General features: G+C 47.4%; 1 protein-coding gene across 2 annotated transcripts in view; it reads left to right on the top strand.

Annotated features, from left to right (window-relative positions):
• RGS14 (regulator of G protein signaling 14) overlaps positions 1-25,844 on the top strand; it is a 292,753-nt gene that overhangs the window by 40,172 nt on the left and 226,737 nt on the right. For both annotated transcript variants that reach the window (XM_073566583.1, XM_073566629.1), the window contains exons 3-4: positions 2,187-2,347; positions 23,153-23,245. In XM_073566583.1, coding sequence (XP_073422684.1) covers positions 2,187-2,347; positions 23,153-23,245 — 254 coding nt within the window. The remainder of the gene's footprint in view (positions 1-2,186; positions 2,348-23,152; positions 23,246-25,844) is intronic.

Genomic DNA, 25,844 nt, shown 5'->3' on the forward strand with positions numbered 1-25,844 from the left:
CTGAATTGTTACTTTCTGTTGTACTGTATGTGAATGAAACAATAGTCAGAGCATTACAGTAAGTGTACATTTTGGAAATAACACTAAAAAACTGTGAATATATAAAAGCCGAATGGTTTTACAAAGTAAAATAAATAGGAAGAGTCTTTCAAGCAGTTTAAAAGTAATTTTTCAGATGTTTTTGAAGCAGCCTTGCCCTCAAAAATGTCTGTGTGCACACAAGCTTATAGGCACTTTGCTGATCGATACTATTTGGCTGATTTGTTTCCAAGAATTGTATCAGTAAAAACTATAGCTACTCCCACCAAAACAAAAACTCCTACAGCTCCAGTTACAGAAAAATAAGAAAGTCATGGGTATCAGAACATGGTGACCAAAAAAAAAAGATATAGAGAATGACTGTGTTTTATTTAGTTTGCTACCCAAAAAGTGTAATAAAAAGTGATCAAAACATCAGACAAAATGGTGCCAATGAGAACTAAATCTTGAAAAACATACAGCTCAGTTGATGAAAAATTGTGAAACTCATGTCTTTCAGTATACGGTTTCCCAAATATATACGGTACATTTTTTGTCAAACACTGTATAATTGTACAAAAGTAATAAAAACAAATAAAACTGCATAAATTTGGTATTGCCATATTTGTACTGGCCCACAGAATACGGTTTTCATAATTTATTTGTGCAGCAAAGGTGCATAGTGTGAAATTTAACACATACAAAAAAAAAACCTGACAAAATTGCTCTCTACACCAAAATGGACAGTAGGGGTATGTAAACATGGAATGCAGTAGATTTTCTAGATTTTCTAGTTTGAATGGGCTGCAAAAACAGGATCTGCAGTGTAAATTGACAGGCTCTGTGGATTAGACATCTGCACAGTTTTTCCACAGATTTAACCGTTTGCAATGCAAATTTGAAGCTTAAGGCCACGTTACACATAACGATGACCCAGCGATCCCACCAACGATCCGACATGGATGGGATCGCTGGGACATCGTTAGGCTGATCACTGGTGAGCTGTCTCATAGACAGCCCTTCCAGCGATCAGGACCAGCGAGCAAGCTGGTATCTAAGGTAAACAGCGGGTATCCAAGAGCCGAGCAGCTCTTAGAAACCCGCTGTTTACCTTAGGTAACAGCGTGCAGCGTCGCTGATCGTTGCTCTCCCGCTGCCACACGCGAAGCGTGCTGGCCAGCGGGAGACCAACGATCAAAAAATGGCCCAGGACGATCCTGCACGATCAGCGATACCTGGCGGGGGGCCGGTCGCTGATGTGTGTCACACACAGCGATGTCGCTAGCGAGATTGCTGATGCGTCACAAAATCAGCGATGTCGCTAGCGACCTCGCTGTGTGTGACGGGGCCCTTAATCTGCACTATTTCTATGATATCTGTGGCGTTATTTCCCTCTCCATATTTTGCTAGGGTTTTTCTGCTATGGGAGGTTTGCAGTGGAAATGGTCCATATGGCTTTACCCAAAGGCACATTAACGTGAGCAAATTATCTGCCTGCGACGAGCATCAATATACCAAAAAATGGCACTCATTTTCTTACATTTACTTCTCATGGGATATTATGATTGTCGCTCTCCCCAGTTTTCTTCATTGTTGGCAGCACATCCTTATTTGCGAGAGGGGATGTACTGCTGATCAACAAAGTAAAGATGCGCTTAACAAATGTTTGTGCTAATGACCCGTGTGAAATGTCCTTAACATTGTAAGAACACTTACCGTAATTCTTTTTTACATAAGCATGTCTGACTCTTGACCATAAGCAATTAGTCTGCTTGAGGGAAAAGTCTTCTTAGCCATCTCGCAGCAACTTCTGCCACTAAACACAGAAATGATTATATGGGAAATTCTGACGGTGTAGTGGAGACATGTTGTGCCAGACATGTCACTTCCCTTTTGTTTCTGCTTCAATGGAAAGTACTGGAACACATTTTAGTATAACACCTAGCAATAGATAAGAAGGGCATCTGATGGTATGTCGGACCATGCTTCCAGCAACTCACATGTATGTCCTTGGTTTTTGGAAGCAGGCCTTATTGCATAGTTATCGTAACCATCATGAAGGTAAGTGGGATCTTTATATGTTTCTACCACAGAAATATTATATGGTGAAAGCTATATACAGTATTGATATTAGAAGTTGTATATTGATTAATATCACTCTTTTGCAGAGTTGAACAACCCTGATTTGGGTGGTCGCGGCAGTGACCAGAGTCTCAACAGTTTGCCAAGTGTCCAGACTGCAGGACTTGGATCAGAGCTTTCAGTTGCCAGCTGGGCAGTATCATTTGAAAGGCTTCTTCAAGACTCCCTCGGAGTTGAATATTTCACGGTATGTTAAGAATCATGCATTACTTGAAAAGCTGATAAAAATGAAAAGTATGTTAAAGTATTCTTTTTAAAAAGTCATAAGATTTATAACAGAAAAGAAGCTTTTAAAGCTACCATATACTTTGATGGCTGTTGGCTGAATAATGGTTGAGCCAATCATTCAGCTGGCAGCTGTTTTGTCGTTGCTCTGCTGAGATCTCCTGTGTTCTCTATGAGACAGTCACTGCTATAATTCCCTGGCTGTGGCTCATCTCTTCGAGAACAAAAGGATCGGTAGTCCGAAATCTGACATGTCGGACACTTATCTCCTCCACTAATTGTCTGTCGGAGCCCCTATAGAAGGAAGTCTGTTTTCCCTGTATGAGTCATCAGTCACTGCAAAAGTCCCTGACAGAGAGAGGAGGGAGCAGCTGGGTCAGGAGTTGAAGAGGGGAATGATAAATGTAGGGAAAAGAGACTTACTGTTTCTACATAGAGCAGACAGAAGAATTAGCAGAGTAGAAAGGCAAAATGAGTAATTGTAAGTACAGATATAATAATGCCATAAAATATGTTGATTACAATAAATTAAGAAGAAAAAAACTTTGATGGACGTGCATCTCTAATTGTAGCTATTAGAGTTGAGCGACTTTTGCTTTTTTAGGGTCGCGTTTCGTTTCGTGAAACCCGACTTTTCCAAAAGTCGGGTCGAGCAAGATCGTCCGATTATAGGGAAAAGTCGGGGTCGTCCCGAAACACGAAACCCAGTGTAAGTCAATGGGGAATAAAAGTCGGCAGTGAGAGGAGGACAGGAAACACACCTACAGTGCCCATTTGAATGCCAAAAGCATCAATTCTTCTTACTTAAGCTTGTCAACCTTAATTAACTTCATAATACAAGTTACGCACTGAAAAATGGGGGTTATTTGGCTAAATTTGTGGGGGGGGAGGGCTGGCTGCAGGTTTTCATGTGCCCTGGGCGAAAGAGCGCCCCTTTAACACATACCACAACTCATCATGCTCCGATACGGCAGAGAAATAGCGGTATAGTACAATGAAAAATACCTCACTTTTTACATCTCATGACGAGGCCCATCTATTTCTCCATACAAAATCATTGGTCCCATATAATGTTTGAAACAGTATATGATGAGCTCCACATAATGCTACAGTATATGTTGGTCCCCATGGATGAAGCTCCACTGTCTTATGGGCCCAAATAATGCTCCAAACATAATGGGCCCCATTTCTAATGCTCTAGTGTATAATGGGCCCTGTAAATGCTGCTCCAGTGTCTGATGTCCACCTTTGGAATGTTCCAGTGTATGGTGGGCCCCATCTATCATGCTCCAGAGTATAGTGCTCCCCAAAAATTGCTGTCCCAACATAGAAAACAATCAAATAAGTCTCCTCGCTAGGGAATCCCTGTACTTGTCTGGACAGGTGCTGTAGCTTGCTTAACAGCTCGCCAGCCGTTCTCACGCCCAGTATGGATTGCACGTGATTGCACAAAGGTTAGAAAGGGTACCGTATCCCCGGATAACATGTATGGATAGCGTACACATTCAAAATATATGTCTATACAGCATGAGGCAGGCTCAGACGGTGTTAGGCCCAGTATGGATTGCACGTCATTGCACAAAGGTTAGAAAGGGTACCGTATCCCCGGATAACATGTATGGATAGCGTACACATTCAAAATATATGTCTATACAGCATGAGGCAGGCTCAGACGGTGTTAGGCCCAGTATGGATTGCACGTCATTGCACAAAGGTTAGAAGGGGTACCGTATCCCCGGATAACATGTATGGATAGCGTACACATTCAAAATATATGTCTATACAGCATGAGGCAGGCTCAGACGGTGTTAGGCCCAGTATGGATTGCACGTCATTGCACAAAGGTTAGAAAGGGTACCGTATCCCCGGATAACATGTATGGATAGTGTACACATTCAAAATATATGTCTATACAGCATGAGGCAGGCTCAGACGGTGTTAGGCCCAGTATGGATTGCATGTCATTGCACAAAGGTTAGAAAGGGTACCGTATCCCCGGATAACATGTATGGATAGCGTACACATTCAAAATATATGTCTATACAGCATGAGGCAGGCTCAGACGGTGTTAGGCCCAGTATGGATTGCACGTCATTGCACAAAGGTTAGAAAGGGTACCGTATCCCCGGATAACATGTATGGATAGCGTACACATTCAAAATATATGTCTATACAGCATGAGGCAGGCTCAGACGGTGTTAGGCCCAGTATGGATTGCACGTCATTGCACAAAGGTTAGAAAGGGTACCGTATCCCCGGATAACATGTATGGATAGCGTACACATTCAAAATATATGTCTATACAGCATGAGGCAGGCTCAGACGGTGTTAGGCCCAGTATGGATTGCACGTCATTGCACAAAGGTTAGAAAGGGTACCGTATCCCCGGATAACATGTATGGATAGCGTACACATTCAAAATATATGTCTATACAGCATGAGGCAGGCTCAGACGGTGTTAGGCCCAGTATGGATTGCACGTCATTGCACAAAGGTGAGAAAGGGTACCGTATCCCCGGATAACATGTATGGATAGCGTACACATTCAAAATATATGTCTATACAGCATGAGGCAGGCTCAGACGGTGTTAGGCCCAGTATGGATTGCACGTCATTGCACAAAGGTTAGAAGGGGTACCGTATCCCCGGATAACATGTATGGATAGCGTACACATTCAAAATATATGTCTATACAGCATGAGGCAGGCTCAGATGGTGTCAGGCACAGTATGGATTTGATGGCCCAGATTACACAGCGGAGGAGCAGGGAGAGGTAAAGATTGCAAATGCTGGGGCCCTGGCCAAGCAAGGGGGCACACTCGTGGGCGTCGGTACTGGCACTGGGCCCCTCATAGTACAGCGGTGTGTCTGACGGCGGGTGTGTACCACCACCGTCAGAGACACTTGATTGCACTATGAGGGACCCTGTGCCAGTGCCCGCGCCCAAGAGTCGGCCTACCCACCTGTCCAGGGCAACGGCACTCGCACGGTGTCGTGCGCTAGGTAGTGACCCCGGCCATGGGGGGGGAGGCAGCACAGTTAGGGAGTTTTAGAAAGTGGCATATGTTGATGTTGGACATTCAACTGATGCAAAAGGCGAAATAGGTGAAGTACCAGGAAGAGGTGGACCAAAGCAAGCCATTTTTCTGTCACCCTATGTGTCATCAGGGGAAGGTGGGACAAAATCCTTGGAAACCCATGCGTGGTTCATTTTAATGAAGGTTAGATCATCCACATTTTGGGTTGACAGACGGGTCCTTTTTTCTGTCAGGATTGATCCAGCTGCACTGAAGACTCTTTCCGATAGCACACTTGCAGCTGGGCAAGCGAGCTCCTGTAAGGCATATTGGGCCAATTCAGGCCAGGTGTCCAGTTTAGCGGCCCAATAGTCAAAGGGGAATGACCTGTGTGGGAGAACATCGATATGGGAGGAAAAGTAGTTTGTAACCATAGTTGACAACTGCTGGCTCCTGTCACTTTCCATCGATGCAGTATTACCAGTTGTGTGAGCGGTATTTGAAAAATCAGTCCACAACATTGTCATGAAACCCCTGTCTCCAACGCCACTTCTGCTGTGTGCACCACGAACACCTCTGCCAAGCTGCCCCCGGCCCGTACGGCTCGTGTGAGAACCATCACCGCTGCTGTGTGCTGGGAATGCCTCAAGCAAACGATTTACCAGAGTTGCTTGTTTATTAGCCAATATTAGATCAAGGTTCTCCTGTGGCATGATGTTTTGTAATTTGCCTTTATAGCGTGGATCCAGGATGCTGGCCAACCAGTAGTCGTCATCGTTCATCATTTTGGCAATGCGGGGGTCCCTTTTTAGGATCCGCAAGGCATAATCTGACATGTGGGCCAATGTTCCCGGTGTCAATGATGCACTGCGAGTGCTGGGTGGAGGAGCACTTTCTGGCAAATCCACATCCCTCCAGTCACGCACAAACCCTGTACCAGACCTTGCCACGCCAACATTTTCACTTGCCCCACGAGATGCATCCTCCTCCCCTAAGTAATCATCCCCATCATCCTCCTCCTCCTCTTCTTCCTCCACCTCGTCCAGGAGAGGTCCCTGAGCAGACAATGGCTGAATGTCATCAAGGATTCCCTCCTCCTCTTCCTCCTCATCAACATTGGCTGCAGACGCCTGCTCCTTAAGGTGCGTCAAAGTTTGCATGAGCAGACGCATAAGTGGGATGCTCATGCTTAGGATGGCGTCGTCTGCGCTTACCAGCCGTGTGCATTCCCCAAAACACTGAAGGACTTTACAAAGGTCTTTCAGCTTCGACCACTGCACGCCTGTCAACTCCATGTCTGCTCTCAAAGTGCCTGGCCGTGTATCCTCCCACAAATGCATTATGGCCTGCCTCTGCTCGCACAGCCGCTCCACCATGTGCAGGGTGGAGTTCCACCTTGTTGCAATGTCGATAATGAGGCGGTGGTTGGGAAGGTGGAGCAATCGCTGCAGCTTCTGCATACGAACGGAGTGTACAGGCGACCGGCGGATGTGCGCGCACAGTCTTCGCACCTTCTGGAGCAGGGCTGTTAACTCCGGATAATTTTTGAGGAAGCACTGCACCACCAGGTTCAAGGTGTGAGCCAAGCAAGGTATGTGGCTGAGTTTTGAAAGGGCTATGGCTGCCACAAAATTACGGCCGTTATCACTAACTACCTTGCCTGCCTCAAGATGTACACTGCCCAGCCATGACTCAGTTTGTCGCTTCAAGTACTAGGCCAGCACCTCGGCAGTGTGTCTGTCGCCCAAACACATCATCTGCAACACAGCCTGCTGACGCTTTCCACTAGCTGCTCGATAGGGGGACACATCGTGTGCAACAGTGGCAGCTGCAGATGGAGTGCTCGTACGACTGCACTCTGTGGACGAGCTGTCGCTTCTGGAGGAGGAGGAGGAGGAGGAGGGTTGAACGCCTACAGCCAACTGTTTCCTATACCGTGGGCTAGGCAGCACTGTCCCACCACCGCTGTCCCCTGTGGACCCTGCATCCACCACATTAACCCAGTGCGCAGTGATGGACACGTAACGGCCCTGGCCATGCCGACTGGACCATGCATCAGTTGTGAGGTGCACCTTTCCGCTCACTGACTGCTTGAGTGCATGGACAATGCGGTCTTCCACATGATGGTGGAGGGCTGGGATGGCTTTGCGAGAGAAGAAGTGGCGACTGGGTAGGTCATAGCGTGGTACTGCATAGGCCATGAGTTTGCGGAAAGCTGTGCTTTCCACCAACCGAAAGGGCATCATCTCAAACGAGATTAGTTTGGCAATGTGGGCGTTCAAACCCAGTGTACGCGGATGAGAGACTGAGTACTTTCTTGACCTACTCATAGTGTCTGGGAGGGTGAGCTGGACTTGAGAGCTGCATATGGTGGAAGTAGCGGTGGACAGGGAGGACTGAGAGAGGGTTGATGATGGTGATGGAGTTGGTGTTCTTTCTGATGGCCTAGAATCAGTCTTTCGTTGATATAACAGTGGGATTCTCTGACTGCTGTGGCCTTGCAACGACACCTCAACATTTGCTGCTGTGCTAACCGGTGTGCTTACAGTGGGGGAAACAATGTAGCGTTGCTGACTACCTTCGTTGTGATCAGTTGCACATGTGGCACTTGAGGTTTGGTGTTGTGTCCACGCTTGCAAGTGCATGCTGGTTAAATGTCTAAGCATGCAACTGGTATTCAAATTTTTCAGATTTTTCCCTCGCCTAAAGGTCTTTGCGCACTTCTTACAGATAACCTTGGCCTGATCATGAGGATTTTGTTCAAAAAACTGCCACACTGCACTCTTCCTACTTTGGCAGACATTTTGCGGCCTAGCACGCTGTGATCTTTTGACCCTCTGGACAAGCTGTCCAGCAACTCTTTTGATGTTTGGAACCTGTCTTTGGAGTGCTCCGGGCCTGCCAGATAACAGCTGTTGCGATGTCGATGTCTGCTGTGGATGCTCCTCATCTGAGCTATTGGAAGTAGCACCCTCTTCCCCCAATGGATGCCAATCTGGGTCAACAACTGGGTCATCCATCACCTCCTCTTCTATGTCATGTGCACCTTTCTCTGTGTCACCGTGTATGGTGGTATAGTGTGCGGGAAGGGGCACCTGAGTCTCATCAGGGTCAAAATCTGGCTCTGTACACTGCGAGGACAATGTAGTGCTCTGAGTGAAGGTACCAGCAGAATCATCCATCAGCGGCTGTGCATCAGTGCACTCCATGTCAGATTCATCTTGGCCTGGGTAATTCACCATTTGACTTGATAATCCAGGCATGGTATGTGAAAACAGCTCCATGGAGTAATCAGTAGTATGGCCTGCGTCATCCTTCAATCTTGGTTGGAGGACACAAGGAAAGGTGTGGTTCATGAACATGAGCCTCCAATGACGACTCAGTGCTTTTACTTTTTACAACTGAAGAAGAGGAGGCGATAGAGCTGGAGGCAGAGTCAGCAATGTAAGACAAAACTTTTTCCTGATGCTCTGCCTTTAAAAGCGGTTTGCCAACTCCTAGAAAACTAAGCGTTCGAGGCCTTATGTAGACAGACGATGACGCAGGCTCAGCACCTCCTGCATTTGGTCCTATTTTGCTCTTGCCACTACCATCAGATCCACCACCAACACCATCATTACCAGCTGCCAACCCCCGCCCAATTCCACGGCCTCTTCCACCAGCCTTCCTCATTTTTGGTAGAAATGTAGACAAAATCCAACAAACTATATAGTAATGTAAAACAAGGTACAAGGTGTCTATAGGACAGGGGAGTTTTAGAATTTCTGCACACACTTGTGGACAGTGGACACTTGTGGATTGTGTGCGGCCCACTGATATCTGAGCGCTATGTGACACGCTCGATGGCACAGCTGCCTGTGACCAAAGTGACGAGAGGATAATGGAGATTTTGAATCTCTGCGTACACTTGTGGACAGTGGACACTTGTGGATTGTGTGCGGCCCACTGATATCTGAGCGCTATGTGACACGCTCGATGGCACAGCTGCCTGTGACCAAAGTGACGAGAGGATAATGGAGATTTTGAATCTCTGCATACACTTTTGGACACTGGACACTTGTGGATTGTGTGCGGCCCACTGATATCTGAGCGCTATGTGACACGCTCGATGGCACAGCTGCCTGTGACCAAAGTGACAAGAGGATAATGGAGATTTTGAATCTCTGCGTACACTTGTGGACAGTGGACACTTGTGGATTGTGTGCGGCCCACTGATATCTGAGCGCTATGTGACACGCTCAATGGCACAGCTGCCTGTGACCAAAGTGACGAGAGGATAATGGAGATTTTGAATCTCTGCGTACACTTTTGGACACTGGCCACTTGTGGATTGTGTGCGGCCCACTGATATCTGAGCGCTATGTGACACGCTCGATGGCACAGCTGCCTGTGACCAAAGTGACGAGAGGATAATGGAGATTTTGAATCTCTGCGTACACTTTTGGACACTGGACACTTGTGGATTGTGTGCGGCCCACTGATATCTGAGCGCTATGTGACACGCTCGATGGCACAGCTGCCTGTGACCAAAGTGACGAGAGGATAATGGAGATTTTGAATCTCTGCGTACACTTTTGGACACTGGACACTTGTGGATTGTGTGCGGCCCACTGATATCTGAGTGCTATGTGACACGCTCGATGGCACAGCTGCCTGTGACCAAAGTGACGAGAGGATAATGGAGATTTTGAATCTCTGCGTACACTTGTGGACAGTGGACACTTGTGGATTGTGTGCGGCCCACTGATATCTGAGCGCTATGTGACACGCTCGATGGCACAGCTGCCTGTGACCAAAGTGACGAGAGGATAATGGAGATTTTGAATCTCTGCGTACACTTGTGGACACTGGACACTTGTGGATTGTGTGCGGCCCACTGATATCTGAGCGCTATGTGACACGCTCGATGGCACAGCTGCCTGTGACCAAAGTGACGAGAGGATAATGGAGATTTTGAATCTCTGCGTACACTTTTGGACACTGGACACTTGTGGATTGTGTGCGGCCCACTGATATCTGAGCACTATGTGACACGCTCGATGGCACAGCTGCCTGTGACCAAAGTGACGAGAGGATAATGGAGATTTTGAATCTCTGCGTACACTTTTGGACACTGGACACTTGTGGATTGTGTGCGACCCACTGATATCTGAGCGCTATGTGACACGCTCGATGGCACAGCTGCCTGTGACCAAAGTGACGAGAGGATAATGGAGATTTTGAATCTCTGTGTACACTTTTGGACACTGGACACTTGTGGATTGTGTGCGGCCCACTGATATCTGAGCGCTATGTGAAACGCTCGATGGCACAGCTGCCTGTGACCAAAGTGACGAGAGGATAATGGAGATTTTGAATCTCTGCGTACACTTTTGGACACTGGACACTTGTGGATTGTGTGCGGCCCACTGATATCTGAGCGCTATGTGACACGCTCGATGGCACAGCTGCCTGTGACCAAAGTGACGAGAGGATAATGGAGATTTTGAATCTCTGCGTACACTTTTGGACACTGGACACTTGTGGATTGTGTGCGGCCCACTGATATCTGAGCGCTATGTGACACGCTCGATGGCACAGCTGCCTGTGACCAAAGTGACGAGAGGATAAGGGAGATTGGATTGCTTTTAAAAAAGCAGTTTGCGGAGCAGTGGGTAAACAGCAATGCCAGCGTGTCAGGAAGCCTTAGAAGGCAGCCCAACAACCAACACCAATGATACACCACAATATAGCCTCCCCTTGCACTGCACACACAGTGACTTGTGTGTTGTGCAGGCCAAATCGCTAGCAGCAGAAGCAGTTTTTTTGTCTTCTTCCCTGCCTAACGCTCTCCCTACAGAATCAGCAGCAACCTCTCCCTATACTAAGATCGGCAGAAGTAAGATGGCGGTCGGCGTGCACGCCCTTTTATACCCCCTGTGACGCCCACCAAAGCAAGCCAATCACTTGCATGCCCTTCTGAAAGATGGTGGTGACCCGTACCTATGTCATCACGTTGCCCACAGTGTCCGTGGATCCTGATTGGCTGAAAAAGAGCGCAAAACAAACTTTTGAAACGTGACTTTGGCGCGTAAGTCGCCGACTTCGTGGCCGACCTCATCCTAGGGTCGGGTTTCTTTTCATGAAACCCGACTTTGCCAAAAGTCGGCGACTTTTGAATTTTTTCGACCCGTTTCGCTCAACTCTAGTAGCTATCCCTAACATGCACACATTATGTCCAGTGATCTGTCTTTCACAGCAAGATTTCCCAAGGTCATAAATCTCAGGGTAGTTGCTAATTGGCAGTTGGCAGCTGATTTGCTATTTGTATTTAGACACAGAGAGCCAAGTCATGCACAAAAGTCAGGCATGAGGGCTTCACAACAAAGGAATAAATCATACTCTGGGGGAAAATCAGGTAGCTACAAGTCAGGAGAAGTACAAAAAGTCCCAGAACAGCAGGAGAGCAAGAGAGGGATTCCAAAGATCAGCTGGGGATTTAAAATATCAGTAAGGAGGGTATATCAGTCAGCTTAGAATGAAGTAAAACAGGTGCTTCTCACAAAATTAGAATAACATCAAAAAGTAAATTTATTTAATTTCTTCAATGCAAAAAGTGAAGCTCATATATTATATACAGTCATTACAAACAGAGTGATCTATTTCAAGTGTTTATTTCTGATAATGTTGATGATTATGGCTTACAGCCAATGAAAACCAATAGTCACTATATCAGTAAAGTAGAATAATTTAAAAAACACCTGCAAAGGCTTCCTAAGAGTTTAAAAAGGTCCCTTCATCTGTTTCAGTAGGCTCCACAATCATGGGGAAGACTGCTGACTTAACAGATGTCCAGAAGGCAGTCATTGACACACTCCACAAGGAGGGTAAGCCACAGAAGGTCATTGATAAAGAAGTTGGCTGTTCACAGAGTGCTGTATCCAAGCATATTAATGGAAAGTTGAGTGGAAGGAAAAAGTGTGGTAGAAAAAGGTTCACAAGCAACCGGGATAACCACAGCCTTGAAAGGATTGTTAAGAAAATTCCATTCAAAAATTTGGGGGAGATTCACAAGGAGTGGACTGCGGCTGAAATCATTGCTTCAGGAGCTGTAAAGGGTTAAGCAGGAACGCGGGATGTAGTGACGGTACGCAGGCACCAGAGCAAGGGTTAACAGGTTTATTTACAGGGAAAATACTCCACACAGGGAGATAAAGAGTTAAACAGTAATAAAGGCACAGTACAATGCAATGGCTCAAATATTAGCAAACAAATAAGGAAGTCCTAACACTGCAGCTCCTGCTGTGAACTCAATGGTGTCAGCAACTGCCGATGCAGTGTCCTCAGTGACATGGATTGCTCTGCGTCTCACTTACTAGAAGTCACCGGCACACACAGTTTGTCCTTCTCGCTCTGTGTCCCCGGCTGCTGGTGGCCGGAAATTACAGTCACTGGTTTGCGGGGCCCTGGTACATCCCGGATAAAGCACTTCTCTCCCTCAGGCTGCAGCATGACCGGCTCTGCTCTGTCCTGCAGCCGCTCTGCACTGTTCTGCACCAGGCTTCTCTTCTAACAGCGGTCACGCTCTAAACGGTCAGACCCTGCCGCAATGCTGGTACCCGGTGGGGAAAAAGATTACTCTGTAATGACTCTATATAATATGATTTTCAGTTTTGTATTGAAGAAGTGAAATAAATTAACTTTTTGATGATATTCTAATTTTGTGAGAAGCACCTGTAGTTGGCACTGCTTATAGTGTATTTTATTTTTAATCAGGTAGGTATACCTTCTCTTAAGCCAACCAGCCATATTCTTTGCCTAGCTTGTAAGTCAGGCACATGAATTCACAATACAAGCATGTTCATGGCTCAAGATTTTCTTTAATTGCCCACTAACCCAGCTGAGAAGCATTTTGTGACATTTTTCAGTGAGAATAAACACCAGTAGTGTAAGTAAATTACAGATACCTTGGTTAAGGAACATGTTTAGAATCTGAGTTGTATAACTTGAAATTAGCTGTTGTTGATATCAGTTGTCAGTAGAGTTGAGCGAAACGGGTCGAAAAATTTCAAAAGTCCCCGACTTTTGGCAAAGTCGGGTTTCATGAAACGAAACCCGACCCTAGGATGAGGTCGGCCACGAGGTCGGCGACTTACGCGCCAAAGTCGCGTTTCAAAAGTTTGTTTTGCGCTCTTTTTCAGCCAATCAGGATCCATGGACACTGTGGGCAACGTGATGACATAGGCAGGGGTCACCACCATCTTTCAGAAGGGCATGCAAGTGATTGGCTTGCTTTGGTGGGCGTCACAGGGGGTATAAAAGGGCGTGCACGCCGACCGCCATCTTACTTCTGCCGTACTCAGTATAGGGAGAGGTTGCTGCTGATTCTGTAGGGAGAGCGTTAGGCAGGGAAGAAGACAAAAAAACTGCTTCTGCTGCTAGCGATTTGGCCTGCACAACACACCAGTCACTGTGTGTGCAGTGCAAGGGGAGGCTATATAGTGGTGTATCAGTGGTGTTGGTTGTTGGGCTGCCTTCTAAGGCTTCCTGACATTCCTGCATTGCTGTTTACCCACTGCTCCGCAAACTGCTTTTTTAAAAGCAATCCCAATTTTTTTTTTTTGTCCTACTGAGAAGAAAAAAAAACTGCTTCTGCTGCTAGCAATTTGGCCTGCACAACACACCAGTCACTGTGTGTGCAGTGCAAGGGGAGGCTATATTGTGGTGTATCAGTGGTGTTGGTTGTTGGGCTGCCTTTTAAGGCTTCCTGACAGGCTGGCATTGCTGTTTACCCACTGCTCCGCAAACTGCTTTTTTAAAAGCAATCCAATCTCCCTTATCCTCTAGTCACTTTTGTCACAGCTGTGCCATCGAGCCTGTAACATAGCGCTCAGATATCAGTGGGCCTCACACAATCCAAAAGTGTCCAGTGTCCAAAAGTGTGTGCAGAGATTCAAAATCTCCCTTATCCTCTAGTCACTTTGGTCACAGCTGTGCCATCGAGCCTGTCACATAGCGCTCAGATATTCATTGGGCCTCACACAATCCAAAAGTGTCCAGTGTCCAAAAGTGTGTGCAGAGATTCAAAATCTCCCTTATCCTCTAGTCACTTTGGTCACAGCTGTGCCATCGAGCCTGTCACATAGCGCTCAGATATTCATTGGGCCTCACACAATCCAAAAGTGTCCAGTGTCCAAAAGTGTGTGCAGAGATTCAAAATCTCCCTTATCCTCTAGTCACTTTGGTCACAGCTGTGCCATCGAGCCTGTCACATAGCGCTCAGATATTCATTGGGCGTCACACAATCCAAAAGTGTCCAGTGTCCAAAAGTGTGTGCAGAGATTCAAAATCTCCCTTATCCTCTAGTCACTTTGGTCACAGCTGTGCCATCGAGCCTGTGACATAGCGCTCAGATATCAGTGGGCCTCACACAATCCAAAAGTGTCCAGTGTCCAAAAGTGTGTGCAGAGATTCAAAATCTCCCTTATCCTCTAGTCACTTTGGTCACAGCTGTGCCATCGAGCCTGTCACATAGCGCTCAGATATTCATTGGGCCTCACACAATCCAAAAGTGTCCAGTGTCCAAAAGTGTGTGCAGAGATTCAAAATCTCCCTTATCCTCTAGTCACTTTGGTCACAGCTGTGCCATCGAGCCTGTCACATAGCGCTCAGATATTCATTGGGCCTCACACAATCCAAAAGTGTCCAGTGTCCAAAAGTGTGTGCAGAGATTCAAAATCTCCCTTATCCTCTAGTCACTTTGGTCACAGCTGTGCCATCGAGCCTGTCACATAGCGCTCAGATATTCATTGGGCCTCACACAATCCAAAAGTGTCCAGTGTCCAAAAGTGTGTGCAGAGATTCAAAATCTCCCTTATCCTCTAGTCACTTTGGTCACAGCTGTGCCATCGGGCCTGTCACATAGCGCTCAGATATTCATTGGGCCTCACACAATCCAAAAGTGTCCAGTGTCCAAAAGTGTGTGCAGAGATTCAAAATCTCCCTTATCCTCTAGTCACTTTGGTCACAGCTGTGCCATCGAGCCTGTCACATAGCGCTCAGATATCAGTGGGCCTCACACAATCCCAAAGTGTCCAGTGTCCAAAAGTGTGTGCAGAGATTCAAAATCTCCCTTATCCTCTAGTCACTTTGGTCACAGCTGTGCCATCGAGCCTGTCACACAGCGCTCAGATATTCATTGGGCCTCACACAATCCAAAAGTGTCCAGTGTCCAAAAGTGTGTGCAGAGATTCAAAATCTCCCTTATCCTCTAGTCACTTTGGTCACAGCTGTGCCATCGAGCCTGTCACATAGCGCTCAGATATTCATTGGGCCTCACACAATCCAAAAGTGTCCAGTGTCTAAAAGTGTGTGCAGAGATTCAAAATCTCCCTTATCCTCTAGTCACTTTGGTCACAGCTGTGCCATCGAGCCTGTAACATAGCACTCAGATATCAGTGGGCCTCACACAATCCAAAAGTGTCCAGTGTCCAAAAGTGTGTGCAGAGATTCAAAATCTCCCTTATCCTCTAGTCACTTTGGTCACAGCTGTGCCATCGAGCCTGTCACATAGCGCTCAGATATTCATTGGGCCTCACACAATCCAAAAGTGTCCAGTGTCCAAAAGTGTGTGCAGAGATTCAAAATCTCCCTTATCCTCTAGTCACTTTGGTCACAGCTGTGCCATCGAGCCTGTGACATAGCGCTCAGATATCAGTGGGCCTCACACAATCCAAAAGTGTCCAGTGTCCAAAAGTGTGTGCAGAGATTCAAAATCTCCCTTATCCTCTAGTCACTTTGGTCACAGCTGTGCCATCGAGCCTGTGACATAGCGCTCAGATATCAGTGGGCCTCACACAATCCAAAAGTGTCCAGTGTCCACAAGTGTCTGCAGAAATTCAAAATCTCCCCTGTCCTATAGACACCTTGTACCTTGTTTTACATTACTATATAGTTTGTTGGATTTTGTCTACATTTCTACCAAAAATGAGGAAGGCTGGTGGAAGAGGCCGTGGAATTGGGCGGGGGTTGGCAGCTGGTAATGATGGTGTTGGTGGTGGATCTGATGGTAGTGGCAAGAGCAAAATAGGACTGAATGCAGGAGGTGTTGAGCTTGCGTCATCGTCTGGCTACATAAGGCCTCGAACGCTTAGTTTTCTAGGAGTTGGCAAACCGCTTTTAAAGCCAGAGCATCAGGAAAAAGTTTTGTCTTACATTGCTGACTCAGCCTCCAGCTCTATCGCCTCCTCTTCTTCAGTTGTAAAAAGTAAAAGCACTGAGTCGTCATTGGAGGCTCATGTTCATGAACCACACCTTTCCTTGTGTCCTTCACCCCAACCAAGATTGAAGGATGACGCAGGCCATACTACTGATTACTCCATGGAGCTGTTTTCACATACCATGCCTGGATTATCAAGTGAAATGGTGAATTACCCAGGCCAAGATGAATCTGACATGGAGTGCACTGATGCACAGCCGTTGATGGATGATTCTGCTGGTACATTCACTCAGAGCACTACATTGTCCTCGCAGTGTACAGAGCCAGATTCTGACCCTGATGAGACTCAGGTGCCCCTTCCCGCACACTATACCACCATACACGGTGACACAGAGGAAGGTGCACATGACATAGAAGAGGAGGTGATGGATGACCCAGTTGTTGACCCAGATTGGCATCCATTGGGGGAAGAGGGTGCTGCTTCCAATAGCTCAGATGAGGAGCATCCACAGCAGACATCGACATCGCAACAGCTGTTATCTGGCAGGCCCGGAGCACTCCAAAGACAGGTTCCAAACATCAAAAGAGTTGCTGGACAGCTTGTCCAGAGGGTCAAAAGATCACAGCGTGCTAGGCCGCAAAATGTCTGCCAAAGTAGGAAGAGTGCAGTGTGGCACTTTTTTGAACAAAATCCTCATGATCAGGCCAAGGTTATCTGTAAGAAGTGCGCAAAGACCTTTAGCCGAGGGAAAAATCTGAAAAATTTGAATACCAGTTGCATGCTTAGACATTTAACCAGCATGCACTTGCAAGCGTGGACACAACACCAAACCTCAAGTGCCACATGTGCAACTGATCACAACGAAGGTAGTCAGCAACGCTACATTGTTTCCCCCACTGTAAGCCCACCGGTTAGCACAGCAGCAAATGTTGAGGTGTCGTTACAAGGCCACAGCAGTCAGGGAATCCCACTGTTATATCAACGAAAGACTGATTCTACGCCATCAGAAAGAACACCAACTCCATCACCATCATCAACCCTCTCAGTCCGCCCTGTCCACCGCTACTTCCACCATATGCAGCTCTCAAGTCCAGCTCACCCTCCCAGACAGTATGAGTAGGTCAAGAAAGTACTCAGTCTCTCATCCGCGTACACTGGGTTTGAACGCCCACATTGCCAAACTAATCTCGTTTGAGATGATGCCCTTTCGGTTGGTGGAAAGCACAGCTTTCCGCGAACTCATGGCCTATGCAGTACCACGCTATGACCTACCCAGTCGCCACTTCTTCTCTCGCAAAGCCATCCCAGCCCTCCACCATCATGTGAAAGACCGCATTGTCCATGCACTCAAGCAGTCAGTGAGCGGAAAGGTGCACCTCACAACTGATGCATGGTCCAGTCGGCATGGCCAGGGCCGTTACGTGTCCATCACTGCGCACTGGGTTAATGTGGTGGATGCAGGGTCCACAGGGGACAGCGGTGGTGGGACAGTGCTGCCTAGCCCACGGTATAGGAAACAGTTGGCTGTAGGCGTTCGACCCTCCTCCTCCTCCTCCTCCAGAAGCGAAAGCTCGTCCACAGAGCGCAGTCGTACGAGCACTCCATCTGCAGCTGCCACTGTTGCACACGATGTGTCCCCCTATCAAGCAGCTAGTGGAAAGCGTCAGCAGGCTGTGTTGCAGATGATGTGTTTGGGCAACAGACACACCGCCGAGGTGCTGGCTGAGTACTTGAAGCGATAAACTGAGTCATGGCTGGGCAGTGTACATCTTAAGGCAGGCAAGGTAGTTAGTGATAACAGCCGTAATTTTGTGGCAGCCATAGCCCTTTCAAAACTCAGCCACATACCTTGCTTGGCTCACACCTTGAACCTGGTGGTGCAGTGCTTCCTCAAAAATTATCCGGAGTTAACAGCCCTGCTCCAGAAGGTGCGAAGACTGTGCGCGCACATCCACCGGTCGCCTGTACACTCCGTTCGTATGCAGAAGCTGCAGCGATTGCTCCACCTTCCCAACCACCGCCTCATTATCGACATTGCAACAAGGTGGAACTCCACCCTGCACATGGTGGAGCGGCTGTGCGAGCAGAGGCAGGCCATAATGCATTTGTGGGAGGATACACGGCCAGGCACTTTGAGAGCAGACATGGAGTTGACAGGTGTGCAGTGGTCGAAGCTGAAAGACCTCTGTAAAGTCCTTCAGTGTTTTGAGGAATGCACACTGCTGGTAAGCGCAGATGACGCCATCCTAAGCATGAGCATCCCACTTATGCGTCTGCTCATGCAAACTTTGACGCACCTTAAGGAGCAGGCGTCTGCAGCCAATGTTGATGAGGAGGAAGAGGAGGAGGGAATCCTTGATGACATTCAGCCATTGTCTGCTCAGGGACCTCTCCTGGACGAGGTGGAGGAAGAAGAGGAGGAGGAGGATGATGATGGGGATGATTACTTAGGGGAGTAGGATGCATCTCGTGGGGCAAGTGAAAATGTTGGCGTGGCAAGGTCTGGTACAGGGTTTGTGCGTGACTGGAGGGATGTGGATTTGCCAGAAAGTGCTCCTCCACCCAGCACTCGCAGTGCATCATTGACACCGGGAACATTGGCCCACATGTCAGATTATGCCTTGCAGATCCTAAAAAGGGACCCCCGCATTGCCAAAATGATGAACGATGACGACTACTGGTTGGCCAGCATCCTGGATCCACGCTATAAAGGCAAATTACAAAACATCATGCCACAGGAGAACCTTGACCTAATATTGGCTAATAAACAAGCAACTCTGGTAAATCGGTTGCTTGAGGCATTCCCAGCACACAGCAGCGGTGATGGTTCTCACACGAGCCGTACGGGCCAGGGGCAGCTTGGCAGAGGTGTTCGTGGTGCACACAGCAGAAGTGGTGTTGGAGACAGGGGTTTCATGACAATGTTGTGGACTGATTTTTCAAATACCGCTCACACAACTGGTAATACTGCATCAATGGAAAGTGACAGGAGACAGCAGTTGTCAACTATGGTTACAAGCTACTTTTCCTCCCATATCGATGTTCTCCCACACAGGTCATTCCCCTTTGACTATTGGGCCGCTAAACTGGACACCTGGCCTGAATTGGCCCAATATGCCTTACAGGAGCTCGCTTGCCCAGCTGCAAGTGTGCTATCGGAAAGAGTCTTCAGTGCAGCTGGATCAATCCTGACAGAAAAAAGGACCCGTCTGTCAACCCAAAATGTGGATGATCTAACCTTCATTAAAATGAACCATGCATGGGTTTCCAAGGATTTTGTCCCACCTTTCCCTGATGACACATAGGGTGACAGAAAAATGGCTTGCTTTGGTCCACCTCTTCCTGGGACTTCACCTATTTCGCCTTTTGCATCAGCTGAATGTCCAACATCAACATATGCCACCTTCTAAAACTCCCTAACTGTGCTGCCTCCCCCCCCATGGCCGGGGTCACCACCTAGCGCACGACACCGTGCGAGTGCCGTTGCCCTGGACAGGTGGGTAGGCCGACTCTTGGGCGCGGGCACTGGCACAGGGTCCCTCATAGTGCAATCAAGTGTCTCTGACGGTGGTGGTGCACACCCGCCGTCAGACACTCCGCTGTACTATGAGGGGCCCAGTGCCAGTACCGACGCCCACGAGTGGGCCCCCCTTGCTTGGGCAGGGCCCCAGCATTTGCAATCTTTACCTCTCCCTGCTCCTCCACTGTGTAATCTGGGCCGTCAAATCCATACTGTGCCTGACACCGTCTGAGCCTGCCTCCTGATGTATAGACATATATTTTGAATGTGTACGCTATCCATACATGTTATCTGGGGATACGGTACCCTTTCTAACCTTTGTGCAATCACGTGCAATCCATACTGGGCCTAACACCGTCTGAGCCTGCCTCCTGAGACATATATTTTGAATGTGTACGCTATCCATACATGTTATCCGGGGATACGGTACCCTTTCTAACCTTTGTGCAATCACGTGTAATCCATACTGGGCGTGAGAACGGCTGGCGAGCTGTTAAGCAAGCTACAGCACCTGTGGTTTGCACACGTAAGTTTTTCATTTTTTCAGGAATGACGGTTAGGCCTAATTCCGGAACTGCGGTTGACCTGCACTTACTGGGAAATCATTGTTCGCGGGTAATAATTGTAATCAGTGATCCCCATCACTAACGTTGTTCAGCGGGTTATCTGCACCTGTAAGCGACAAACGCTGGCCTTTTCAGTGTAGCGCACATGCAGCCACGGACATGTAAGGGCATGACACACCAGTTATTGGCCAATCTCATGTGCCAGAGCCTCATGTGTCCCTCTAGTAAGCCGGACTCGGACCGCGGGGCATGACGGAGTCTCGTTCGTTAACGGAATTAAGCTTGCAATGTGTGCATCTGTTCTGTAGCTGGCATGGTTGAGGTTTCCCAGGTGGAGTCGAATTTAACCATAGGCTCCACTCCTGGTGGTGCCCTTCTGGACATTCCTTTAAGGTTCAGCTTTGCAACCATACTGCCCACGTAAAACAAACACTTTGCCTTCATGAACGCTGTTTGGAGGGTCATGACTCGTGGGAATAACGCCGCCCAATCAGTTAACCTGCTTGAGAGATCCTTCGTTGCTCCCAAGCATGACATCACACTTCCTAGGAAGAAGGTAATGCCACTGTGGCGACCGTACTCCTGGGGGCGACACAAGTGCACTGATGCCCAGCCACTGCTCGATGAATCTGCTGGTACATTGACCCAGACCACTACATTCCCCTCGCACGCTACCCGGCCTGAATCTGACCCTGATGAAACTCAGGTTACCCTTCCCATATACAGTTCCATCTTACACGATGACAAAGAGGAAGCTGCAGATGAAAGTGCAGGTTCGGCCCACCCGCCATCAGACAAACCACCGTACTATCAGGGGCCCTGTGCCAGTGCCGTCGCCAACGAGTGGGCCCCCCCTGCTTGCCCAGGATCACAGCACTTGCAAAGTTGAAATACTGTGCAGTGAGATGGAAGATGGGGACGACGAGGAGTCTAGACTAGTACAGGGATTCCCTAGCGAGGAGACTTATTTGATTGTTTTCAATGTTGGGACAGCAATTTTTGGGGAGCACTATACTCTGGAGAATGATAGATGGGGCCCACCATACACTGGAACATTCCAAAGGTGGACATCAGACACTGGAGCAGCATTTACAGGGCCCATTATACACTAGAGCATTAGAAATGGGGCCCATTATGTTTGGAACATTATTTGGGCCCATAAGACAGTGGAGCTTCATCCATGGGGACCAACATATACTGTAGCATTATGTGGAGCTCATCATATACTGTTTCAAACATTATATGGGACCAATGATTCTGTATGGAGAAATAGATGGGCCTCGTCATGAGATGTAAAAAGTGAGGTATTTTTCATTGTACTATACCGCTATTTCTCTGCCGTATCGGAGCATGATGAGTTGTGGTATGTGTTAAAGGGGCGCTCTTTCGCCCAGGGCACATGAAAACCTGCAGCCAGCCCTCCCCCCCACAACTTTAGCCAAATAACCCCCATTTTTCAGTGCGTAACTTGTATTATGAAGTTAATTAAGGTTGACAAGCTTAAGTAAGAAGAATTGATGCTTTTGGCATTCAAATGGGCACTGTAGGTGTGTTTCCTGTCCTCCTCTCACTGCCGACTTTTATTCCCCATTGACTTACATTGGGTTTCGTGTTTCGGGACGACCCCAACTTTTCCCTATAATCGGACGATCTTGCTCGACCCGACTTTTGGAAAAGTCGGGTTTCACGAAACGAAACGCGACCCTAAAAAACCAAAAGTCGCTCAACTCTAGTTGTCAGTAATAAATGCTCAGTATAATCATGTAACATCCTTGTCTGTACCTGTCACCTGTGTTTCCACATATGTGCTGGGCGATACCTTGTTTTTCTCCTGGGATTTGTGCTATCACCAGCATGGAAGCTTAGAGGTTAGACCCTGAGTTGCTGTTTTCTATACTCCTGAGTCTCAGACTTCCACTGTTGGTTATATTCTATACTACCCTTCATTTATTCCTGTTGCTCAGTATTTATTTCACCTCTTTGATTGTTTTACTGACCTTGACTAATTTAACAACTATTCTTCTGATTTCCGATTCTGTCCCTGACTTTATTTTCCTGGTAATGGTCCCACATGATGACCTTTCTTTCTGCCACTTGCTCCACCAGCCAGCAAACCTACTCCATGGCCCCAACTCAGCAGCCCCTGTGTAATTTCAGATCCCTGTACAGGGTAATAGGTGAAGGCCATGGCAGGTAGATGGAATGACTAGCACTAAACCTATTCATGGAAGCCTGTTCATGTTACAACTTATTGTTGCATATCTACTACTTTATTTAAACATAACACTGTACTAATACTACCAGTTACAAGAGACCTAAAAAAGCTCTAGAAAAGTATATAGACGTATAAATCAGTGACAGTCTGAGATGACTAAATATAAAAATGTCACATATTTATTCATATTCAGTAAGATTTTTCTATATGATATGATATGATATGATATGATATAAAATTCTTTTCTCCAGGAATTTCTAAAGAAAGAATACAGTGCTGAGAATATATATTTCTGGAAATCTTGTGAAAAGTACCAGAACATTCCTGCAGAGGATACTGAGCAGGTTATTATATATTTTATATATTTTATTGTTAGTAAATTAGATGTATATTATGCTCATCCTTGTTGTAATCATTCACTATAAATACATTTATGTTGCTTTCTATATAGCCATTTGACAGATGACTGACTTTATTTTGCTAAAATAACAGTATAGAACAAACAAGGCTACGAGTTTTGATTATAACTGTATATCCTACAAAATAGTAAGGTAAAATAATAGTTAAACTTATCAATGTACTGTAGGTAAGTAGAAATTGCCTTTTGATACTGTGCAACATGCAGCATCTGCACTGAGTGCTTTGTTTCCAGGAAGAAATTAACTTTTTTCCCCCAGCAGCATTTGGCTTCCAGTCATAGAGATGGCTACTGTCCAGTTTCAGTTACTGCTCAGTGTATAGAGAGGATAGACTTGGCCGTAGTTAGCTACCAAGTTCTACTCCAGGGCAGTCTTCGGGTTTGAAGCAGCTAATCAGAAGGTCAGTGACATGGGTATGAGGTACAGGTGGACGAAGTCAAAGACGTGGTCAGAATTCGAGGTCAGAGCAGGCAACACAAGTTCAATAAACTGTACGTGGCAGAGGTCAGGAGCAGAGAGTTCAAAATAAATGAGTAGGATAGCTGGGTCAGAAAACAGAAGATGAAATACAAGAGAGTACCTTACAGGAAACTAGAAAGGAACTGGACTAGAACCCAGGGCCGGATTGGGACTAAAATTCAGCCCTGACATTTGAAGTTACACAGGCCCACTAGTCACATGGTGACTATATAATATCTTTGTACACTTGTAGGTTACAAGAAGTGAGAGATTAACACGACTATATAACATGTAGTCACAGCTGTGCCCAGTATTTCAGCTCAGTCCTATTTATTGCTTTTAGGTACAGTACTCCTCCCAAAGCTCTGTCCCCTTTTGTACGCATGGTGACAGAATTTCTGGCAGAACTGCTATCCATTGGGCAACCAGACCCCCTGGTCACAGCCGCCCCTATCATACCTCCCAACTTTTGAAGAAGGGAAAGAGGGAGAAAGACAGCGGTGTGCGCAGCGAGCCACTGCAAATTGTAGGCCACGCCCCGGCCACATCCATTTCGCAACTAGTCACACCCATGTCCACGCCCAACCGCACCCATTTAGCACTGCTGATCACACTGACTGGTACTGAGGGCACAGTGGCTGGCATTATGGGCACACAGATTGGCACTAAGGAAGAGAGAAAACAGAGAGAGAAAAAAGAAAACAGAGAGAAAGAAAGGAGAGCGAGAGAGAAAGAAAGAACAGAGAGAGAAAGAAAGAGGGGGAAAAAAGAAAGAACAGAGAGACAGAGAAAGAACAGAGAGAGAAAGAAAGAAGTAAAGAAAAGAAAGAAAGAACAGAGAGAAAGAAAGAGAGGAAAGAAAGAGGGGAAAGAAAGAACAGAGAGAGAGAAAAAAGAAAGATTAGAGAGAGAAAGATTAGAGAGAGAAAGAAAGAACAGAGAGAGAGAAAGAAAATGAGGGAAAGACAGAACAGAGAATGAGAAAGAAAGAAAGAACAGAGAAAGAAAGAAAAAGAGAGAAAGAAATAAATAAAGATTCTATAAAGATACTATAGCAGCCTGGCTCCCACTGTAGTGCCCACCTGAGCCTCCCAATGTAGGACATACAGTATCATGATCTGCTTACATGGCCGGCATCCCCGATTCCAAGGCGATCCTGCTGTCTGTGCTGTCGGAGGAGGACACAGTGATGGATCTGAAGCATTCCTAGTTCCGTCACAATCTCCTCATGAAATTATCTCATTTCCGGTCAGCTTCCAGCATATCACTTCCGGTGGAACGTCATGTGTGAGTTTTAAAATGCTCCTCGGGGCTCCGCCGTGTACTCCTGTGTCCGTGGGAAAAGCCCGCTTTGTATGCTTCGTACACATCTAGCTCCGCTCCGTACATCCCGTACTCATATGGCTCCACTCCGTACACACATGGCTCCGCTCCGTATACCCCATACACACGCAGCTCCGCTCCGTACACCTCGTACACACACGGCTCCGGTCCGTACACCTCGTACACGTGCGGCTCCTCTCCGTACACCCCGTACACGTGCGGCTCCTCTCCATACACCCCGTACACGCACGGCTCCGGTCCATACACCTCGTACACGCGCGGCTCCTCTCCGTACACCAAGTACACACACGGCTCTGGTCCATACACCTCGTACATGCGCAGCTCCTCTCCGTACACACACGGCTCCGCTCCGTACACCTCGTACACACGCGGCTCCGCTCCGTACACCAAGTGCACACACGGCTCCGCTCCGTACACCAAGTACACGCGCGGCTCCTCTCCGTACACCAAGTACACGCGCGGCTCCTCTCCGTACACCCCGTACACACGCGGCTCTCTGTACACCCCGTACACACGCGGCTCCTCTCCGTACACCTTGTACACATCCAGCTCCACTCCATACACCTCATACACACACGGCTCTGCTCCGTACACCTCGTACACACACGGCTTCGCTCCGTACACCTCATACACACAGCTCTGCTACAACTACCCTGTAAACCCCTCCTGACCCCACACATACTTACCTCATCCAGCACCATGACAACCAGCACAGCAGAGT

Source organism: Dendrobates tinctorius, unplaced genomic scaffold, assembly GCF_039654945.1.
Source record: "Dendrobates tinctorius isolate UK_male_01 unplaced genomic scaffold, ASM3965494v1 ptg000001l, whole genome shotgun sequence".
NCBI classification, from domain to species: Eukaryota; Metazoa; Chordata; class Amphibia; order Anura; family Dendrobatidae; genus Dendrobates; species Dendrobates tinctorius.